This window comes from Papio anubis, chromosome 1 (assembly GCF_008728515.1).
Source record: "Papio anubis isolate 15944 chromosome 1, Panubis1.0, whole genome shotgun sequence".
In the NCBI taxonomy this organism is placed as follows: Eukaryota; Metazoa; Chordata; class Mammalia; order Primates; family Cercopithecidae; genus Papio; species Papio anubis.
This window is the reverse complement of record NC_044976.1, coordinates 190,061,899-190,085,010: the sequence shown is the minus strand read 5'-3', so window position 1 is coordinate 190,085,010 and position 23,112 is coordinate 190,061,899. Positions and strand designations below refer to the sequence as shown.

The following is a 23,112-nucleotide window of genomic DNA, read 5'->3' as shown; positions in this document are numbered from 1 at the left end:
AAACGATTTCAAGACAGTTATGATTGTAATGTAGGACAATCTTAGTGATTTGGTAACAAAATCACAGGTACAGCTAGTACTACTGAGGGTTTTGATTTTTTGAGGAGGGCAACATTTATAATAAAAGAAACGCTGACTTTCTTTTAGAGGTCAATGGAAATAAAGATGTCATTTGTTCCCCATCCAAGTTCACAGACCTTCTGAATTCTCTCCATGGTTCCTCAAGCCTCCCTAGGTTTGGAACTCCTACTTTAAATATTTCTTCCTTTTCCACAAGGTGTGGACAACTTTGAGAATACTGGGAGGTTGTGAGCAAAGAACAATGACTTCCTCACCTGTAGGGCCCAGGCGTGAAAGATCTCACTTGTTGGCAGGGTTGCACTTCCTGACCAGAATGCAGGTGTTCTGCTTGCTAGTCTGCGTATAGCCCTCCTTGCCCAGTACCCTTGTACCATTGAGAAGCTTGGAGTTGGACTGACAATCAAAAATCATCTGGTACAATCAACATATCCTTCCATGAAAAACATGGTTGAGTTTTTACCAGGAGGCAGGCCCTGAGCTATACATGCAACCGCACCTGACTGTCACAGTAACTCCATGAGGTAGAAGTTATTCTTCCCAGTTTACATAGACTCATTTGTTCATTCAGAAAGAAAAATATATTAGTTATCTATTGTGTATCCATTACTAAGGTAGGTGTGTGGTTTAAAATTCAGACATAGGCCAGTCACGATGGCTCACGCCTGTAATCCTAGCGCTTTGAGAGGCTGAGGTGGGCAGATTGCTTGAGCCCAAGAGTTCAAGACCAGCGTGGGCAACATGGTGAAACCCCATCTTTCAAAAAAAAAAAAAAAAAATCCCTAAAACCACAAAAATCAGCCAGGCATGGTGGCAAGCGTCTGTAGTCCTGGCTACTCAGCAGGCTGCGGTAGAAGGATCACCGGAGCCTGGGAGGTCAAGGTTACAAGTGAACTGAGACCACACCACTGCACTCCAGCCTGGCTGACAGAGTGACAGCCTATTTCAATAATAATAATAATAATAATAAAATAAGAAGAAGAATAATAAAGAATAAAATACAGACATAGTTGCTGTCCCAATAGACTTTATATTCTAGTAGGAAAGACAAACAAAAATATATAAATTATCTAATTACAAATTGTGATAAGTCTTTTAAAAAGAACAAACAAGCTGTTGAGACTGAGACTCATGGGGGACCTACTTAAAGGAATAGGATTGTGAAGGGAGATACCTCTGAGGAAGTAACATTTACGCTGAAAGTAGAAGTATGAAAAGAAACCAATCATGCAAAAAGCAAGAGTGTCCCAGGCAGAAAGGACAGCAAGAGCGAAGGCTGTTAGGCAGGAAAGATTTTGGCATTTTAAAAAAGTATTATTTTTAAAAGTGTGGTAAAAAACATCACAAACAATTTACCATCTTAAGCCAGGCACAGTGGTACACACCTGTAATCCCAGCACTTTGGGAGGCAGAGGAGAGATGATCACTTGAGGCCAGGAGTTCGAGACCACACTGGCCAACACGGTGAAACCCCATCTCTAGCAAAACAATACAAAAAATTAGCTGGGTGTGGTGGCACACCCCTGTAATCCCAGCTACTTGGGAGGCTGAAGCACAAGAATCTCTTGAACCCAGGAGGTGGAGGTTTCGGTGAGCCAAGATTGCACCACTGCACTCCAGCATGGGCAACAGATTGAGACTTCATCTCAAACAAAACAAAACCCAATTTACCATCTTAACCATTTCTAAGTGTACAGTTCAGTGGTGTTAACTACATTCACATTGTTGTACAATAGATGTCTAGAACTTCCTCATCTTACAATACTGAAATCTATACCTATTGAAAAACAACTCCTCATTCCTGGTCCCCGAGCCCTTGGCAACTACAATTCTACTTTCTGCTTCTATCATTTGACTACTTTAGATACCTCATATAAGTGGAATCATTCAGTATTTATCTTTTCTGTGACTGGTTTATGTCACTTAGCATAATGTTCTCAAGGTTTATCCATATTGTATCATGTGACAGGATTTCTCTCTTTTTCAAGCAGAATAATATTCCACAGCACGTATACACCACGTTGTTTATCCATTCATCCATCCATGGACATTTGGGTTGCTTCCAACTCTTGGCTATTGTGAATAGTGCTGCAGTGAACATGGGTATGCGAATATCTATTCAAGAGTCTGCTTTAAATTATTTTGAATATATACCCAGTGGTGGGTTTGCCAGATCATGTGGTAATTCTCCTTTTACATTTTGAGGAACTTCCATACTGTTTTCCATAGTGACTGCACTGTTTTATATTCCTACCAATAGTTCACAGGGTTCCAGTTTTTCCACATCCTCAATACTTGTTTTCTGTTTTCTTTTTTGTTTGTTTGCTTGTTTTGCCATACTAATGGGTGTGAGATGCTATCTGTTTTTTTAAAATTTGCATTTCTTTAATGATTAGTGATGTTGAACACCTTCTCACATGCTGTTGGCCATTTGTATATCTTCTTTGGAGAAATTTCAAGTCCTTTGCCCTTTTTAAAAATTTGCTGCTGTTGTTGTTGTTGCTTGTGTTTGTGTCGTCTAGATATTAACAACTTATCAGATATATGATTTGTAAGTATTTTCTTCCATCACATAGGTTGCCTTTTCACTCTCTGATTGTTTCCTTTGATGCACAGGAGATTTTAAGTTTAATGTAGTCCCATTTGTATATTTTTGCTTTTGTTACCTATGCTTTTGGTGTCATAACCAAAAAGTTACTACCAAATCTAATGTTTTGAAGCTTTCCCCCTAAGTTTTCCTCTAGAAGTTTTACAGTCTTATCCATTTTTAGTTTTTGTATATGGTGTTGGGTAAGGGTCCAACTTCATTCTTTTGCATATAGATATCCAGTTTCCCCAACACCAAGGGAATTGGCATTTTTGAGAAGGAAGGGGCAGGTGAGTGTGTCTGGAGCTTGGTGAACAAAGAGAATGATAGAAGATAAGGTTGGATCATGAAAGGGTATGCTAAGATTCTAGATTTCTTTCTCAATGCATTGGGAAGCCACTGGAGAGTGACATGGACAGATTTATACTTTTAAATGATCATTGTGTTCCTCAAAAAGTTAAACATAAAATTACCACGTGATCTGGCAGTTCTACTCCTTTATATTCTAAATAACTAAAAACACATTTTTCACATAAATTCTTGTACACTAATGTTCATAGCAAGATTATTCATAATAGCCAAATAGTGGAAACAACCCAAACTCCCTCCATGGATAAATAGATGTACCACATTTATCTACACAATGGAATATTATCAGTCATAAAATGGAATATATATATACTGTTATATGCTATGACAAAGATGAACCTTGAAAACAGTATACTAAGTGGAAGAAGTCAGACACAAAAGACCACATAATATATAATTCTATTTATGTCAAACATCCAGAATAGGCACATCTATTAAAGACAGAAAATAGGTAAGTGGTTTCGAGGGGAAGGAGGGGAAAATAGGACTAATTGCTAAGAGGTAGGGATGATGGAAATGTTCTGGAATTAGACAGTGGTAATGATTGCACAGCATTGTGAATGTACTAAAAAATACGGAAGTGTATACATTTTAAATTTTTATGTTTTGAGACAGGGTCTCACTCTGTCACCCAAGCTGGAGTGTAGTAGTACAATCACAGCTCACTGTAGTTTTGAACCACTCCCACCCCTAACCCTGCCAGCCCCAGGCTCTAGTGATTCTCCCACCTCAACTTCCCAAGTAGCTGGGATCATATGCATACACCATCGTGCCCTGCTAATTTTTAAATTGTTTTGTAGAGACAGGGTCACCCTATGTTGCCCAGGCTGGTCTTGAACTCCTGGCTTCAAGTGATCCTCCTGCTTCAGATTCCCAAAGTTCTGGGATTACAGGTGTGAGTCACCATGCTTGCCCAGTGTACACTTTTAAATGGTAAATTTTATGTGAAGCGTATCTCAGTTCAAAAATATCCTGTTTTAAAATCAGCCCAGCATGGTGGCTCCTGTCAAGATCATTCTGATTCCAAATCCCAAGCTTAACTTCTGCTATATAGTTTCTAGCTAAGGGTTCCCTCTTCTGTCAGCTCTCTTCAGAAATATACCATATTCTCTGAGGACATTTCTCTTTTGAGTCTTCAAACACCAGAGCTTACATGATGAACTGTTTAAAATGTTTTAAAAATTAAAAAAATGAAAAACATCAGAACTGCTGCTTGGATGAAATTTTGACATATTTGGAAAATTTTTTCTATGTCAGCAATGAGGATGAAGATATACTATTTAAAGATGAGATGAATTAAGAACAGTAAGATGTTTTGGCACCATAATGTGTGATTCTTCTTAGGAAAAGGTCATTCTTGCAGCCCCATGGCAAGAAAACAGTTTTAGTTTTAGAGAAGTATTACATACTATAATTTTTTTTGTTGGACTAAAGGGAATTTTGTTCTTCTAGTTTATTTGAGGACTCTGGATCTGAACGTTAAAAAATACTCTGGGTGGAGTACTCAAGTGAATTTTATTTATTAAATGCTGTTTTAAAATCTGTTCCCTTAGTGGTGGAAAAATGTTGTTATGGGCTGAGGACAGAGATCATCTATAAAAATGGGATACGTCAAATGGTCATGGGTTAGGCACCCAAGTGCTAGAGTGTAGGAGAAAAACAAAAATGTTTTTCAAGTTTTTCTTTTCCTGCAAAGAAACTGAAGTTTGGAATAAAATTAGGAAGAAAACAGTCTAATAGCTTACCCTTGTGGTTTTTCCCAGTATCCAGGCTGTAGAAAACAAAAGACAGTCAAAAGGAGGCCTTGTGAGCCCCCTCATATAGTGGTCAAGTGTATTCAGGCACAGCCTGTTAACCTTGGCATCATTCCTTCATCTCCCCAGACTTCCAGCTTTCAAAATGTTATTGCCTACTGGCCCCAAAGGCAAACAACTTGCCATGTATAATATGCCCTATATTAATGCCTTGCAGTCCATGCATATGAGGAAACCAATCCATCAACAGATGTCCTTAGTGACAGAGTAGGAAACTACTGCACAAAGAAAATCATGGAAATCAAATATAATACCCAGAGGCAGTCATGGCTGAATTTGCTCAGTCATGTATAACTTTTTTTCACTTATTTTTAATCAATTGGAATTTTGCCTTAATTACATATGTATAGGTATATATATATATTTACATATATATTTTAGAAAGCAGTGTGTAATCATCTATGTTGAAACTAATTTGTTAATCTTGTACAAGGCTGGCACATTCTCCCAAAGGGATTCTCTGCCAATGTGAAAATTAACTCTGTAGCTCTGAACCTCCTTCCCATGGACTCAAAGTAATGTATGAGAAAAAGTCTTGGCCAATCACAAATGCTATACAAACTAAAAAATACTATTGTGCACTGGGCATGGTGGCTTACACCTGTAATCCTAGCACTTTGAGAGACAGGTGAGAGGATCCCTTGAAGCCAGGAGTTTGAGAACAGCCTGGGCAACATAGGGAGACCCTGTCTCTACAAAAATATATATATATTTAAACTAGCCAGGCATGGAGGCTCGTACCTGTAGTCCCAGCTACTTGGGAGACTGAGGTGGAAGGCTCGCTTGAGCCCAGGAAGTCGAGGCTGCAGTAAGCTGTGATTGCACCACTGCACTCCAGCCTGGGTGATAGGGTGAGACCCTGTCTTAAACAAATAAATAAATAAGTAGCTATTATCATCAACCCAATCTTAGGAATCCAGTATCAGCTTGATAGTCACTTTTCAGGTCAAAAATACCATCAAGAAAAGTGTTGACACTCAGCTAATAAAATGGTATAATGTTACCCTAGGATGTTATTATGTCTGCCTTCTATTATCCCAAGACACAGGAGAACATTCATTTTTAAACTTTTCAAATGTGGAAAACAAACCCATTGGCTAAGATGATTTCCAATTTGAAATAGTTTCCAGCATTGTATGAGCCACTCCCTGTACACCAAAGAGACATTCCCTTTACTCAATTTTATATCCCACTCATGAAACATTTTCATGCCTTGGATCTACCAACTCCAACTGGATACCACTGGCAGGAAGTGAGAAGGGTATGAGCCCTGGGCTAGGCACAGCAGGGTGGGGAGACTGGCTTTTAGCTCTGGCTCTGGTTTTTACTGGAGTGATAACCTCTAAATTCTTTTCAAGTAACAGTTCTACAAATAATACCCCTTTCTCCTTCCCTGTTTCTTTCTACAGACTATTTCTTCAGTCATCCAGAGGCCAATGTAGGAGTCACTTACGAGTCCCTCAGTCTTTTATTCCCCCTATTCAATCAGTCATCAAGCGCCTCAGTCTTTCCTGAGAACATCTCTCAGATCAGGTCTTTCTGTCATGACCCTGGTTCTCTGTTATTTCCTGTGGCCCAACAGGCTGAAGCTAAAGATGTGGAATAGAAGACTCCTCAAAACCTGCCCTTTACCTCAGCCTCTAGTTGTATCTTCTGCTGCTTTTTCCCCACTGTGACCTTCTGCCCCAACCGCACATTCTCTCTCTCTCTTTCTCTCTCCTGTTTATGTTCTGTATTAGTTTCCTATCACTACTGTAACAAATAACCAACCACTAGTGCCATACGCAATACAAATTTATTATCTTACAGTTGGATCAGTCAGAAGTCTGACAAGTCTCAATAAATTAAAATCAAGGTGTCAACAGGGCCGTATTTCTTCTGGAGGCTCTACAGGAGAAACCATTTCTTTTCCTTTTCCAGGTTCTAGAGGCCACCCCCTTTCCTTGGTTCATGGCTGCCTTCCTTCAAAGCCAGAAACATTGGGCCAAGCCCTTCTGTCTCTCCCTCTTCCACTTTAAAGGACCTTGTTGCCCAGCCTGGCCAACATGGTGAGACCTCGTCTCTTCTAAAAATACAAAAATTAGCTGGGCGTGTGGACGCCTGTAATCCCCAGCTACTCAGGAGGCTGAGGCAGGAGAATTGCTTGAACCTGGGAGGCGGAGGTTGCAGTGAGCCAAGATTGTGCCACTGCACTCCAGACTGGGCAACAGAGTAAGACCCCATCTTAAAAAAAAAGAAAATAAAAAAGGACTCTTGTGATTACATTGAGCTCAGTTAGATAGTTTTGCTACTTCAGCTGATTAGCATCCTTAATGGCATCTACAATCTTAATTCTTCTTTGCCTTGTAACCTGTTACCTTCACAGTTTCGGTTCTGGGGATTAGGAGGTAGACATTTTTGGGGGAGCATTATTTTGCCTCTCTCATCCTCTGCCTCCCAAATTGTCAAGAGATGCTTTTTATTTCCTCTTTTTAAATTTTACAATTAATCGTAGTAACAATCAACTGAATATTATTACCACAATAATGAGTATGTTTCAATTAAGTAAGTTTGACTGTAAATTATATATCCAGAGGTCTGGATTTATATTTTTAGGAAAAAACTCCACAATACTGAATGGCTTTATCTAAAATTAGCTTGCATTTTAAATCATATTGGTAACCACTCTGGGGATCCTAATAAAACACAAAGCATTTTAACATCTTATTGGCTTAAATATTAAGTATAATAATGATAACACATACCTATCAATTATATTTCATAGTTAAACCTTGAGAGAAATAAACTTCAAATAAGTATTTTGAAAGGTTAATGCTAGGGTCTAATGTTACAATATATCTAAAATATTTCTGTGTTAATCTTACAATTTTAGAAAATCTCTAGTATGTTTTAGCTTAAAATGTTCTGGTTGTTATCACTTTTTTAGGCTCACAGAAGGGAGGCAGGCACCGATGGAAAAAGGTAAGTTACTTATCCTCTTGGTCTGAAAAACATTGCAAACAGTAATCATACTTTTAGAGCATCAGGAGCCTGGGCTGTGATAGAAATAACTTTGTCTTTTCTAATAACATGACCTTAACAGAACAGACAATAGAGACAGAGGGAAAAGCAGCAGCCAAAAGTTCTTGTAAAGGCTCTAGAGGGTGAACCATGATTTTTGTTTTTTCACCTATGTCATGCTGATATTAAGCAGTCAGATTATATAGTATTTTTGTCCCTTCCTCAGGGAAGCCTTCTCTGGTCATCCCCTAGATCAGTAGAGGTCACAAAGATATACTATTATGGACTGGTATGGTTCTCCTTCACAGCACTAATAACCCCCATTATAGGTTATTTTTGTAATTGTTTAATGTGTCCTCCACGTGATTAACATGCTTACCATTGCATCCTTAGCTTCTACCACAGTGATTGGCTCCTATTAGACAATTAAAATATTTGTTGAATTGAATTGAATAAAGCTTTGGGGGAGCACAGAGCAGCTGCTATGGATTTGTTTGTTTTTGTTGTTGTTTTTGAGACGGAGTCTCCCTCTGTTGGCCAGGATGGAGTGCGGTGGCGCGATCTCTTGGCTCACTGCAACCTCTGCCTCCTGGGTTCAAGCGATTCTCCTGCCTCAGCCTCCTGAGTAGCTGGGACTACAGGCACACATAACTACACCCGGCTAATTTTTGTATTTTTATTAGAGACATGGTTTCACCATGTTAGTCAGGTTGATCTCAAACTCCTGATCTCAAGTGATCAGCCCGCCTCGGCCTACCAAAGTGGTGGGATTACAGGCGTGAACCACCGCGCCTGGCTGCCATGGTGTTTTGCTTCTTTGGAATTGTGTAGCACATTCAGTACCAAGTGATGTCCTCTGCTCTCAATAAGTGCTTCCTAAAGAACCCACATTACACCCATTCGGAACCTTGCATGGTGTAGTAGCTGAAGCTACTTCAAGGACTCCTTCTCTTTATCTTGGGTAGAAAGGAACAATGTGAACTCAGCAAGGGGAGCATGAAAACAGATTTTCTCTTATGTTACTTGTAGAAAGCTTTTAGATTTACCATTGAAAATAGCGAATTTGGAACCATATCCATTTTGACTTATCTCTTATTTGTATTTTAAAACAGTGGTTCTAAGTGTGGTTCCGGGACCAACATCATCAGCATTGTGGGAACTTGTTAGAAACACAAATCCTTGGGCCTCACCACTGAACTAACGACTCGGAACTGGGATGTGACTGGGGGAATTCTGTGTTTTAACAAGTCCTCCAGGTGATTCTGATGCATGCCAGTTTGAGAATCACTTTTTAAAACCAATGTTTAAGTCCAATCTAATCTACTTAACTATTAACAGTCTACCTGGCTATCTACCTGTGCTATAACAGCCCACAGTACACATGCTCAATTCCAAGCCTATCTGCTCTCCTCAATCTGTATATTTCTCCTGCAATTTATCATGGTGTGAAAGGCGCAATGATACACATGTTTGGTCATTTTCAAATAGTGCCTGGGCTCACACCAGTCATGCCAGCACTTTGGTAGGCTGAGGCGAGATGATCACTTGAGTTTGAGACCAGCCTGGACAACATGAAGAAACTCCATTTCTACAAAAAAAAAAAAAAAAAAAAAAAAAAAATTAGCCACGTGTAGTGGTGTGCACCTGTATTCCCAGCTACTTCGGAGGCTGAGGTGGGAGGATCCCCCGAACCCTGGGAGGTGGAGACTGCAGTGAGCCATGACTGCATCACCGCCCTGCAGTCTGGGCGAGAGTGAGACCCTGTCTGAAAAAAAAGTGCCCTTCACAGAAGCTTCCTCAGGGTATTAGCATGAGCATGTGAAAGCACAGTATGTTTATCAAACAATAAAATAAGCAGTTATAGGTAACGTCAGAATAACAAGGAGGCCAATTATCAAAATGAAAGGCTAGAGTTTTGCATGTTGTGCTTTGAGGGGAGAAGGAAGAAGGAAGAAGGAGGGGAGGCACCTCTGAATTCCTAGTTGTTACTTTTTCGTCCTGAATTTTCACGTTATTACACTTTTGATAGCAGAATCCTGTATTTTGGTGCAGAGGTGGCAAAATAAGGCGGGGACTGGTGGTGCGCAGAAGCTGACAAGGTTAGAATGTGCAGCGTTTTTACGACAGACTGGCTTTACTCATTTCCTGCCTCACTTCTCTCCGATCTGCATAGGGTTTTCTTTTCATCTTCCGTTATCAGTACGCTCCCGTCTGCCGCGCTCCGCCCCTGTGTGGCGCACGATCGCAGTCAGTGGATTAAGCCGGCTCCAAGACAAAGCGGACGCCGAGCCCGGGAAGGAAGCGGGCTCTCCGCCCCGCCTAGAGGGAAGGCCCAGCCCTAGCACAGCACCGCTCCCTCGGCACCCGGACGTGACCTAGTTCTCACAGAGGCCCGGCCTCTTCCGCCACAAGTGCGGCCCGCGGTCCCGCCCCGTCCCGTGAATGGTCGGCCGGTCTCACGTCTAAAAAGCGTTTAGATGCCTGCGACCGAGCCTCGGGAGAAAGGCGAGCACGTCTCAGCCAATGAGGTGATAGAAATGCAAAGCAGCGACCAACGACTAGCTGGGATGGGCTGGGCCGGCCGACGAATCACGAGGTCTCGCACCCGGATATGGTTGCTGGGCTCGGAAATCTAGCTCGGGAAAAGCGTGAGGGACTCTTCACGTGGGGCAAGGACAGCAGGCGCGGAGGAGGGGGCGAGCGTGTGTGAGATTCAGTGGCCCGTGCGTTTGTTGTGTAAGGGTCATCCAGGGGGAACAAATCAATGTGGCTGTTTTTCCGTGGAAAGAATTGCCACTGCAGTGTCCCGGAGCCTGCGTGTGGTGGGCAAGCTCCTCAGATGGTATCTCACAGGGAGTAGAGGAGTCTTGAAAACGCAGCTCCGGCGGTAGGAACATGAACCTCTTACCTAAAAGTTCCAAGGAGTTTGGCTCCGTTGACTACTGGGAGAAGTTCTTCCAGCAGCGAGGAAAGAAAGCTTTCGAGTGGTATGGAACCTACCTGGAACTGTGCGGGGTGCTACACAAATACATCAAGCCCAGGGAAAAGGTGAGGAGCGCGGCCTGTCAGCCCTTCGTACGTGCTCCGGAAGGTGGGAACTAGTAACAGGAGTCTTGCACTTGGTGGACAGTGACGGGCGGGAGGACCCTAGCTGGACGCATATTTCAGCATTTCCTGAATTGTCCCTGCTAAAAGACAAACTAAAATACTCTTTCAGCCTGGGCGTGGTGGCTCACGCCTGTAATCCCAACACTTTGGGAGAGCGAGGTGGGAGGATCGCTTGAACCCAGGAGTTCGAGACCAGCCGGGGTAACATAATGAGACCTCGTCTCTACAAAAAATGAAAAAAATAGCTGGGCGTGGTGGCGCGCATCTGTAGTTCCAGCTACTCGGGAGGCTTAGGTGGGAGGATCGCTTGAGCCCAGGAGGTTGAGGCTGCAGTGAGCCATGATCACTCCACTGCACTCCAACCTGGGTGACAGAGTGAGACGCTGTCTCAAAATTTTTTTAAAGGTTTGCAGGTAATAAACCTCCCACCCCAACTCATTCTTGGATTAATGACCCTACTTGAAGAGTGACTTCCAATCTTCTGTCACTGTGCATTCCTGTGCAACCTGCGGCAGGTGTGACTTTGTGCATGAATTTGTTTTTCAAATAGTTGTTCAGTGCTCCCCGAGTTTCAGGGACTGTGCCCAGTCCTTAAGCTATAAGAGCATTAAGACATAAACCCTGCACATGTTCCAGAAGTGAAACGTGATAAGTACAACAATGGGTTTGGTAATAGGTGGGATTGTACTGGAGGTTGGGAAGGAGGAAAGGTAGAAAACTAACACTTGTGGGTAAGCTTTATGTGCCAGACCTTTATTGTGTGCCGTGTATATGCATGTGCAGTCTTTCAATTCTCATCATAAACTCAGGTGAGTGGCCCTGGATGCATTTTACAGATGAGGAAACTGAGGCCTTGAGAGCCACTTTTTTTTTTTTGCCCAAGATCATGCCCAAGTGGTCATGTGGGGATTTAAACTCAGGCCTGTCTGGCTCCAAAGCATATGCACATCTCTTTGTACCATGCTTTTCCAGAGATGGCAATATCAGAATTTCTAAGTTTGAAAGATTGCTCCCTGGAGAGGGAGACAACAATCTGAATTTTAAGTTTGGCTTCAGAAAATAGCTGAATATTGTGAGATGGAATCTGTGATGGAAGTAAGATTTGAATCCTCACAAAGTGTACTTTATTGTCTAATGGAGCCAAAGGCATGAGTAGATTGAGGAAATAGGGTTATTCCCGGCCTAGGATTTCAACTATAACTCTATATTTGGATTCTCTGACTTCCTATTAATTCCCAAGTAATAAGTGCATGTTTTTGAGAAAAGAACAATTATGATTAATTTGTTTCTGCAACACAAAGCCCATTCTTATATAACTTGTATTGTAGCTGAATGTGGTTTTCACTAGCGAGTATATATGTGGTGTTTCAAGATAGAGTCTAGAATCAGCTCTGCAATGTTGCTGTTTCCCTGTTAGTAGCATCTCCACCTTCTGCAAATGTGCCTCAGCCAAGGTGAGACTTGATTCCTTGAAGTACCTGAAGCACAGTCCTTTGCTTTGATTACCTCCCTCTTGTCTGCGAACTTTTTCTCCAGGTGCTGGTGATTGGGTGTGGCAACTCAGAACTGAGTGAGCAACTGTATGATGTGGGCTATCGGGATATAGTGAACATCGACATCAGTGAGGTTGTCATCAAGCAAATGAAGGAATGCAATGCCACGCGACGGCCCCAGATGAGGTTCTTGAAGATGGACATGACACAGATGGAGTTTCCTGATGCCTCGTTCCAGGTGGTGTTGGACAAGGGCACCCTGGATGCTGTCCTGACAGATGAGGAAGAGAAGACCCTGCAACAGGTGGACAGGATGCTGGCTGAGGTTGGCCGTGTCCTGCAGGTGGGCGGTCGCTATCTCTGCATCTCCTTGGCTCAGGCTCACATCCTGAAGAAAGCAGTGGGCCACTTCTCCCGGGAGGGGTGGATGGTGAGGGTGCACCAAGTGGCCAACAGCCAGGACCAGGTGTTGGAAGCAGAGCCTCAGTTCTCCTTGCCTGTCTTTGCCTTCATCATGACCAAGTTCAGGCCAGTCCCTGGCTCTGCCCTTCAGATCTTTGAGCTGTGTGCTCAGGAGCAGGGCAAGCCTGTGCGGCTGGAGAGTGCCGAGCGGCTGGCCGAGGCGGTGCGGGAGCGGCAGCAGTATGCCTGGCTGTGCAGCCAGCTGCGCCGCAAGGCCAAGCTGGGGAGTGTGTCTCTGGACTTGTGCGATGGGGACACGGGGGAGCCACGCTACACCCTCCACGTGGTGGACAGCCCCACTGTGAAACCATCGCGGGACAATCATTTTGCGATTTTCATCAGTGAGTTGGGATTGCTCCCTCTCTTCCCTGGAGGGGCTGGCTTACAGGGGCTGGGGCTTGGGCTGGGGCTGGGGCTGGGGCTGAGGCTGGGCTGGGGCTTTGGTGGGATTCTTGACTGTTTTTATCTTGCAGGGGTTTGTACTTACAGAGGACTAGACCACCCAAGGCATGATGAAAGGAGAGTAATAGCTCTCTAGCAACCTACTGCGAATTGAGACCTATTCCTTCTCATTTGCCATTGCAAAGGCTTGATGAATTGTGAGAATGGGGTTGGTAGGGGAGAGAGAATAGAGATACATTTAGGAGGTCACATATGACATAGAGATGCTAGTTACTTGGTAGCATGGACTAATGGAAGCAATGCTGGACTAGCAAGTCTAAGACATAGGTTCTAGTCCCAGCTGTATCCTGTGAGCTGCAGGACCTGGGAAAGTTGCTGTGCTTGTCTGCAAAATTTAGAGAGGCAGCATAGGATAGCAGCTAAAAAAGTGAGTTCTGGAACCAGACTGTTTGGGTTTCAGTTTTGGCTCAGTCATTTCCTGATGGTATCACATTAGACAGGTTACTTTTCTTTCTCTGCCTTGGTTTTGTCACCTATAAAGTGGGAGTGTAACTCTGGTATAGTTGTGAGAAGTATAAAAGCTCTTAGAAATGGTACCTGGCCTTGGAAGTGCTGTGTAAATATTAACGATTACTATTGAAAGCAGTAAGTGATACCAGATTTACCTTAAAAAGTATAAAAAAGATAGCAGGAGGAAATGCTTTCAAAAGTAGAACATTCTAGACAAATGCAAAGTGTTTATGGTCTTGGTGTTATGGTAGTTTGTTTCCTGGTGACTGAACCAGTTTTTCAAGTATTCTGTAATTCTATCCATCCATGTGTGGAAATAAATAGTGTAGTGAATACAAGCGTGGGTAGAGTCTGGGGCTAGACTGCCTGGGTTTGAGTCTCAGCTTCACCATTTACTTATTGTGTGAAGTTGGGCAAATAGTGTAACTTCTGTTTCTCAATTTCCTCATTTGTAAAAATGGGGATAATACTACTACCTGCAGCTTGGGCTGTTGGAGGATTCCATTAATATGTATTTGTCAACAGCTTGGAGTCATGCCTGGCATGACTTATTTGTGTTGGCATTATTGCTGTTTTTCTTGTGGTAGGTGCCTGCCTCCTTCCCCTACAGACATGCCCACACTTCTTCTCCACCCTTGGTCCTGCGTCTTGTCTGATGGGCTGCTTTGCCCTAGGTGTTGTGAACTAGAGAGTCGTTAGCTCCTCAGTGGGTCACAGTTGGGGAAGATGCTGGTCTTGGACAGGGACTGGCTCCCTTCCATTTGGGCCATATTGGTTGTGGGCTTGAACACTCTTTCCAGGACTCCCTGTAACCAAGTTCTTTTTTCTAGTCCCCCAGGGCCGGGAGACTGAGTGGCTCTTTGGCATGGATGAGGGCCGGAAACAGCTGGCGGCCAGTGCTGGCTTCAGGAGACTGATTACAGTGGCCCTTCACCGAGGTCAGCAGTATGAAAGCATGGACCACATCCAAGCTGAGCTGTCGGCTAGAGTCATGGAGCTGGCCCCAGCTGGGATGCCCGCCCAGCAGCAGGTAACACAGCTTTCGTACAGCTTTCATGGGTCTCTGAGGTCATGTTAGCAGCCAGGGAGGCAGAGGGAGCCTTGTCAGGATCTAGGACTAGAGTCTGTGACTCTCATCTAATCCTGGATGGGTATCAGCAGCTAAGGGTTACATGGCAGGGAAACCCTGTCCTTTGCCCCAGGCAATGAGAGGAAAGTGAGTACAGTAGGGTCTGTGTCTAGGGGAGCCTCTCAGACTCGATAGACATGGCAGGACGGAAATGCTCTACACATTGCGGGCTCCAGTTCTTCTTAATTTGAGTTGCTCTGACTGTGGGTTTCTTCTTTCACACTTTTTGAGCTGGATTTTCTTGGTCATTTTGCTTCTTAGAACTATCATTATCTGAGGGTATAGATGGGAAAGGGCCAAAACAGCTCAGCACGGTTACCCAGGTATTCATGTTGCTGGTCAGGTGTTTTACTGGGAAGGAAACTGAAGGTTTTTGCCTAAATGGTGATATGGTATTATCAGTTAACACCAACTGTGCCATCCTGGTCACCATGGGTAATGAACAAGTGGTTTTACTGCAAGAACTTCATGTTGAGGAGTTGATCCTTTTTTTTCTTTTTTGAGATAGGGTCTTGCTCTGTTGCCCAGGCTGGACTGGAGTTCAGTGATGTGATCACGGCTCACTGCAGCCTCAGCCTCAACCTCCTGGGTTCAGACCATCCTCCCACCTCAGCCTCTGGTAGTAACTGGGACTATAGGTGCAAACCACCATACCTGGCTAGTTTTTTTACGTTTTTTTTAGAGACAGGGTCTCCCTGTGTTGCCCAAGCTTTGATCCTTCTTGATAGGTGGGAAAGCAAAGGTATCTAGAGGCTTGGTGCAAATTGTAACAGTTCTGAAAAAAAGAACCTAGGCTTCTGGGTGCCTGGCCTGTGGTTCTGTCCACTAGGCTGACTTGTGTTTACAGAAGAATGTGTGTTTGATTCTTCCTGGCCAACTTTGGGGTTGGTGACCCCTATTTCAGGGAAGCCCAGATCCTCTGGGGAGCTTCATTTGTGACCTCTCACCAGTGCCTGAGTCTGCAGGGTCAGGAGATACTGGTGATTATTAAATAGTCTTATAGGTCTTTAAAAAAAGAAATAGATATAAAGATAGGGGGAAGGAGTGGGAAAGTTTAGGGGGAAAGTATATTTTTCTCCTAAGGTTTGGAAAAATGGGGGAAAAATAGATGAGAATAATTAGGGGAAAGGAAAATTTCTCTAGATTTGGAGTGGTTGTTTCCCCCATGGATTTTGTTATCTTTATTCTTGTGTAGATTCCTTCTCATAATCACAGCCTCTTTCTGAGGGTTCCCTTTAGCTTGTGTTATTCTGGACTATTGAGAGTTCTTTTAGGGTTTACTGATGAGAAACCCCTAAAAGAACTTGGGGGGAATCAACTGCATCTCACTAGTTGTTTGGAAGATATTTATGTGTTCAGCTGATTTTCAAAAGATGAGTTAAACCTCTTAGATCGGTTCAAAGGCTCCAGAAAAGTGCTTTCATAGAATGGCAAATCTTTGGAGTAGTTGTTGTTTAGAACCATGGTATAGGGATATATACACACAAAGGGGAAGGGGTTATAATTTCTCTTATTTCTTAAATGAACTACTGTTTTGACCACATCTCTGGTTGTACCTTCAGGTGCCTTTTCTGTCTGTGGGTGGGGACATTGGGGTCCGGACTGTTCAGCACCAAGACTGCAGTGCCTTGAGCGGTAACTATGTCATCGAGGACGTGCAAGGGGATGACAAGCGATACTTCCGGCGACTGATTTTCCTTAGCAACAGGAATGTGGTGCAGTCAGAAGCCAGGTTGCTGAAGGATGTGTCTTACAAAGGTGAGGTGTCATAGGCGCCGTGGTGGGACCCAGGTCGCCGTGGCATGGACTACATTTCCTGGGAGCTTGGCCGAGATGTAGAACGGACCTGGGTGTCTGTGAATTCTTAACCATCTGGACTCTTAGGGTGTGAGCAGCGATAAGCAGAGTACATTCTGTTCTTGAGCAGAGTCTGGCTCTGAAGTGATAAGGGGCGTGGGTAGTGAAGCCAAATACATGTGATAATCGCCTTAATGTCTTCAGTTTAAAGGCATCTGTTTTGCAGGTGCTCCATGTACATCTGTGTATTGTTTCAGTAGGCGTCTGTGAGGTGAGCCAGAACCATGGAAGTTGCAGGTGAGCCCTGCCCTCCATCGTGTGACTCACCTGTTTCAGAGGGTTTTGGAGTTGGCGGGTGACTTAGAGGCCATCTAGTATAGCACTGTTCAGTAGAACTGTCTGTGATGAAGGAGATGTTTAGTACCTGAGTTTCTAATGTGGTCGTGACTAACCTTATGTAGTGCTGAGCGTTTGGAATGTGGCTAGTGTAACTGAGGAACTGAATTTTTATTTTCTTTAATTCTAATTAATTTACATTTACATTTCAACAGACACAGGGGGCTAGTGGCTAGTATTGGACAGTGTAGATCTAAACCATCTCCTCTAGGATCCCTTTAAGTGGTCTCCCAGCTGTCACTCAGAAACTCCCCCTGATGGGGAATCAATAGTTTGTTTTTACCTGTGTTTCTCACAGGCTGTGTTAGTTTGTGTTTTAAAGGTGATACTTGCTCATTGAAATCACTTCAAAAGTCAAATGTAGAGAGTGAAAAGTGAACGCCCCTCACCTCTCCGTCTCTAGTGCATTTTCCCTGTCTGAGGCACAGAGATTCAGGGATGGAAGCTGAAATGGCTCTCCTGATTCCCAGTTGTTCCCTTTGCCTGGCTTGCCTGCCCTCATAGCAAGGCCATCTGGGAGGAGGGTGGAGACAGAGAATTCAGACGCTTGAAGTCGTGGACTTGCTCTGAACTAGGATCAAGTTACCCAGCGAAATGGTTTTTTTCTTCAGGAGTTTTCCCTGGCCAAGAGCACCCAAGATTGTTGGGTTTCTGCCCTATTATTTGGTCACTCTGGCTACAGGTTGGTCCAGTTTCATCTCACTAAAATCTCAGTAAAATTGCTTAAAAGGACATTGTGCCCCTTTCAGTTTGGGTTTCAGGTTTTTTCACCATTGTCATGTTCCTTGACTTCTTGGTAGCACTTTGTTCTCATGGAAAGAATGTTCCCTCTCATGGGAGTATTGGTAAGCAAGAAGGAGAGCATATTAAAAAGTGATTTAATTTCTGAAAAGCACCCCGACCCCACTCATCAATACCTTTTGCTGCTGGGGAATGCAGCTGATCCCTATGAAGACACAGCCATCTGTTTAGTATGATACCCTGGAGCAGTGAAGGGAGTGGGGAGAGGGAAATGGGAGTGGCTTTTTCGGATTTATTTCTTTTTGAATACTTGTGATTTTCTTCTTCAGCAGAGGTTGGTAGTGCTACCTGTGTGGCATAGCAGAAAGATGATAGGTGATGGAGACAGGCAGTCCGAGGTTCAACTCCTGTCTCTACCATCTGCCGATTCCCTATTTACTTAACACTTCAGTGGCTCAGTGTGTTCATGTGCCAAGAATTGGAATGATAAGGTTGTTAGAAGAGCGAAAAGAATAAAAGTTACGGTATAGTAATTGGCACATAGGAGGTGATTAGTAACTTTACCTTTCTTTAAAAGACTTTATGAGTAATCTTTTCTCCTGTTAGTGGCCTTACATTTCTCAGAGGGGAGGTACCAGGGCTCCTCAGTTGAGTTTTCCCAGGTTTTTGAGTGTGCATTTGTCATTTCCTTTTCCAGCTTCCTTGCATCCATTGTATATGTTAAATGTTTAACAGCTGTCTCTTTGTGGGGCAGGGTGGGGGGGCACATCCTGATTTATAGTGTTTATCGGTTCTCTAGTATAAATACCACCACTGTGTTTGTTTGTTTTACGTTGCTTATAAAGGAATACCTGAGACTGGGTAGTTTATAAAGAAAAAAAGTTTATTTTGGCTTATGGTTCTGCAGACTGTACAAGAAGCATGGTACCAACATCTGCTTCTGGTGAGGCTTCAGGAAGCTTGCAATTATCACAGAAGGTGAAGGGAGAGCAGGCACATCACATAGCAAGAGAGATGACAGGCTTTTTTCAACAACAGCTCTAGAGTGAGAACTCACTCAATACCATGGGGAAGGCACCCAGCCATTCATGAGGGATCTGCCCTCATGACCAGCATGGTGGCTGTGACATTGGGGATCACATTTCAGCATGAGGTTTGTAGGGGACAAACGTCTAAATGATTTCACTATGGCCAGTTTCAGGCTATCAACATGATGTCAACCAGTTTGCAAAATTTTAACGATTAGGTCTTTTGAGTCTATTCAAGCCATCTGGAGCACACTGCTGCTGGTAACCCTTGCTTCCTGAGGACTAGTGTACTAAGCATGGAACTTCATATCTCTTGTTTAGCCCAGAAGAAGCGGAAAAAGGACAGGAAGAAGCAGCGGCCTGCTGATGCGGAGGACTTCCCTGCAGCCCCAGGACAGTCCATTGATAAGAGTTACCTGTGTTGTGAACACCACAAAGCCATGATCGCTGGCCTTGCCCTGCTGAGAAACCCAGAGCTACTCCTAGGTGAGAGAGATGTCACTGCCTTCCACAGAAGGGAGCATAAAGATTACAGACCTAAACAATTGGTGTCACCTGCATTGTAGTTGAAGAACAGCGATTATAAGCTGACAGTGTATCTTTCTTCATCTCAACCATGTTAAAAGTTAATGAGCAGTCTAATTAACTGTTGCCTCAAACTCAACCTGTTATATTGAAATTGTATTGAAATATGTTAGGGTCTAAATGGCATTTTTTCTGTTCATTTCTTTTTAAAATTAAGGTATATCGTGTATTCAGTGAGACATGTAAAAATACACAGAGTTTAATTGTTCAGCTTTTCTATAATGCATCACTTGAACATAAGATGCAATTGTATCTTGAAGTTCTACTTTCTAAAAAGATTCATATTGTAGTTAATGCAGTCATAGCCTTATTACTAATAGCAGGTTTGGATCTGACTGCATTAGTAAAAATGTTCATGTTTCTGTCTGTGATTATAACCATTTTCACCTGAAGTCCCTGAATGTGCCTTCTTGGAACACCCTATACTTTTGTCCTATTGTAGTGTTGATATATGTCACTAGAACCTCAGTTCTTAGATTTAATTCTCAGGGATTGTCTCCTTTGGGTGACTTGTTTTTTTGTTGTCTTCCTTTGATCCCCCTGTGGTGGCTGTGCTGTGTGCTTAGGAGCAGGAGTTGGGCCTTTGTTTTCCTGTGATGTGTGGAACTTGAATGGCTTACCCTTACTTGGTGAGGGTGTCTGAGAAGACAGTGTGGCCTTTTGAGTCAGGGGCTAGGGGCATTGCACTTCTCTTGTCTTTTAATCATGAGCAGGATTGCTTGGCCACTCTTCCTCCCTTTCCTAGAGAGGGTCTAATAACTCTTATAGTGAGGAATCTTCTTTTTTTTGAGACAGGGATTCACTCTTGCCCAGGCTAGAGTGCAGTGGTACGATCACAGCTCACTGCAGCCTTGACCTCCTCAGGCTCCCACCTCAGCTTACCATGTAGCTGGTACCACCGGTGTGTGTCACCATGCCCAGCTAATTTTTCTACTTTCTATAGACAGGATTTCACCATGTTGCCCAGGCTGGTCTCGAACTCCTGAGCTCAAGTAATCTACCCACCTCGACCTCCCAAAGTGCTGGGATTACAGGTGTGAGCCACTGCCCCGGCCACTTTGAGATCTTTAAGAGACCATAATAATAACACATTAGTTCACCTTCTGGATCCTAGTCATCATGAATCCAGGATTGAGTTATCAGATGTCAAATTGACTCTTAGATTTCTGGAATGAGACAGGGAGACCTCTAAATCTTGTATCCCCTGAGTGGAGACAGTGAGCTGACCTAGGCTTTTGCCTTCCCTGAGGCTGGTACAGAATTTTCCAGTGAACAGATGGCAATGTGATGCTCTATTCTTTTTTTACAGAGATCCCACTGGCATTGTTGGTGGTAGGCCTGGGCGGAGGCAGCCTCCCCCTCTTTGTCCATGATCATTTCCCAAAGTCCTGCATCGATGCTGTGGAGATCGACCCCTCCATGTTGGAAGTGGCCACCCAGTGGTTTGGCTTCTCCCAGAGTGACCGAATGAAGGTCCACATTGCAGACGGCCTGGACTATATCGCCAGCCTGGCAGGAGGAGGAGAAGGTACTGCTCTTGGAGCATTTGAAGAGGTGTTGAAGGATGATTGGTCTGACATTGTCAGGCCCGTAAGGGCCTCTACAGTTTATCTCTAAGAGAGTGGCATGAGTTCATTCCAGTCTTCAGCCTGTTCATTTGTTGATATACTTACTCACTAGAGTACCAGCTATATGCTTAGCACTGTGTCAGGTATGAATGTATAGCAATAAGTAAAACAGGCCATTCCTGCCCTTACGGTGCTAACAGACCAGTGGGCTTTTTTCTGACCTGTAAGCTTGTCATTTCCTCACCATCTTAAGAAACCTGAAGTCTAACTGGGCAAAGAAACAGAGAAGAAAAGGTGGAATGTGTGTTGGGAGGTGTTTCTTGTAAATATTTCAACTGGAGGTAAAGCCAGAAATAGAGCAAAACAGTATTCATGTAAGATCAGTGGTTTACAACCTCAGGGTCCGACATTTGGTAATGTATGCAGACAATTTTTGGTTGTCACAGATCAGGGGGTGAGGGATGTTGCTACTGACATCTAACTGGTAGAGATCTAGAATGCTAGTAAACATTTTACAATGTGCAGGACAGGCACTGATGATAGAATTATCTGGCCCAGAATTTCCGCGGTGCTGAGGTGGAGAAACCTTGATGCAGATGCTACTCTATGGGAATTCTGATAGGCCTTCTGCAACTAGAATTAAGGTTCCATTTGCTCTAGTAATTTGCATCCCAGATTTAGGACAAAAACCATAAGCATAATAATTTTCTGCAAAATACTAGGGACAGTAACTCTGCTTATTATACAAATAGGCTGCTGGTGACTTTAGTACTTTCTGGAGCTTAAGTCCTTCGGGGAGAAGGCAGTTAGATTGGTTCAGTTCTGCTGGGGAGCTCAGGACACCCTTCCTGGTCTGCTTATTCCGTAACAGATACTCTGGTCTCATTGGATTAGAATATTTTCCAGTAAGAGTGTGGCAAACTAGGATGCCTGGGACGAGTATTGAACCGATGCTATCTTAATTTTAATTGCAAGCTGAATTGAATTATAACAGTTTCACAGGTTCCCTCTCTGAGGCTAGGGTTAGTTTAGGTGCCCAAGCCCAGATAGCTAATACGGTGAAGTATTTATGACAGTGCCATGCACATGGTAAGTACTTAATCCACGATGTTACTGCTGTTGTTATCTATAGATTAATTTTCAATGGCTCTGCCCATCTTCTATAACACTAAAATGTTTTAGATTACTGGAGGGCTCAAGGCTGCAAATGCAGGCTATTGTTTTCCTCAGACTTTGATGAGCCAACATGTTCTCTTTGTAAGAAACCAAAATCAGATCTGTGCTATGAACAATGGTAAGCATGCAGCAGTCCTAATTAAATACTTATTAATTATTGAATAATTACTACCACAGTCTCAGAATTTTCTAAAAACATGTCAGTGGCATTGCAGACCTACCCCTATAAAAACAATTTAACATTATAGTAAGTAGCAGATCCAATTCTTCATCAGTTCTTTCTCACCCATTTAGCAAAATCATTTCTTTCTTGAGTCAGCTCTTGTTCATGGAACTATAAAGATAACACTAACTGAAATTTCAGAACATTTTCTCCTATGAGGTAAAATATGCTGTTTTCAGAGTTAAAAGTTACCATTTACTGGGTCAGCCTTTAAAGGCTTAGTCAGCTGCTTTGTCTAGATCAGTGGTCCTCAACTCTGACTGTATTTAGAATTACCTGGAAAGCTCAAGAAAAATACCAGAGGCTTCCCATCTCTCCTCTCATCTGCCCCCTACCACTCCAGGATGTTTTATTCTGTTGGTCACAGTGTAGTCCACATTAGAAGTTTCCCAAGGTGATTGTAATGTTCTGCCACAGTCAAAAGCCACTGGTGTTGATGGCCTCTTAACCAAGAAATATTCATGCTAAAGTGGACCCCATTAATGTTTTTGCCTTTGGAAGGTGCTTTTAAATGTGGAAGAATGTTCCATCTTGACTATGGGACACTTTGAACCCTGATGACAAGGACTGCCCTGGGCCATGATGTCAGTGCCCTTATAGGCAAACCACATCCTCTGTGTCATCCTTCTGACTTAGTCACCATGCC

At 43.3% G+C, this 23,112-nt stretch overlaps 1 protein-coding gene across 2 annotated transcripts in view; it reads left to right on the top strand.

Annotated features, from left to right (window-relative positions):
- Window positions 1-10,270: 10,270 nt before the first annotated feature.
- The window catches only part of EEF1AKNMT (eEF1A lysine and N-terminal methyltransferase), a 41,580-nt gene continuing 28,738 nt past the window's right edge, over window positions 10,271-23,112 (top strand). Inside the window, exons 1-6 of one of the 2 annotated variants that reach the window (XM_021934078.2) lie at window positions 10,271-10,896; window positions 12,493-13,252; window positions 14,654-14,853; window positions 16,515-16,710; window positions 19,236-19,400; window positions 20,809-21,027. In XM_021934078.2, coding sequence (XP_021789770.2) covers window positions 10,744-10,896; window positions 12,493-13,252; window positions 14,654-14,853; window positions 16,515-16,710; window positions 19,236-19,400; window positions 20,809-21,027 — 1,693 coding nt within the window. In that variant the 5' untranslated portion in view covers window positions 10,271-10,743. The remainder of the gene's footprint in view (window positions 10,897-12,492; window positions 13,253-14,653; window positions 14,854-16,514; window positions 16,711-19,235; window positions 19,401-20,808; window positions 21,028-23,112) is intronic. The other variant, XM_003893563.5, reaches the window with a different exon arrangement.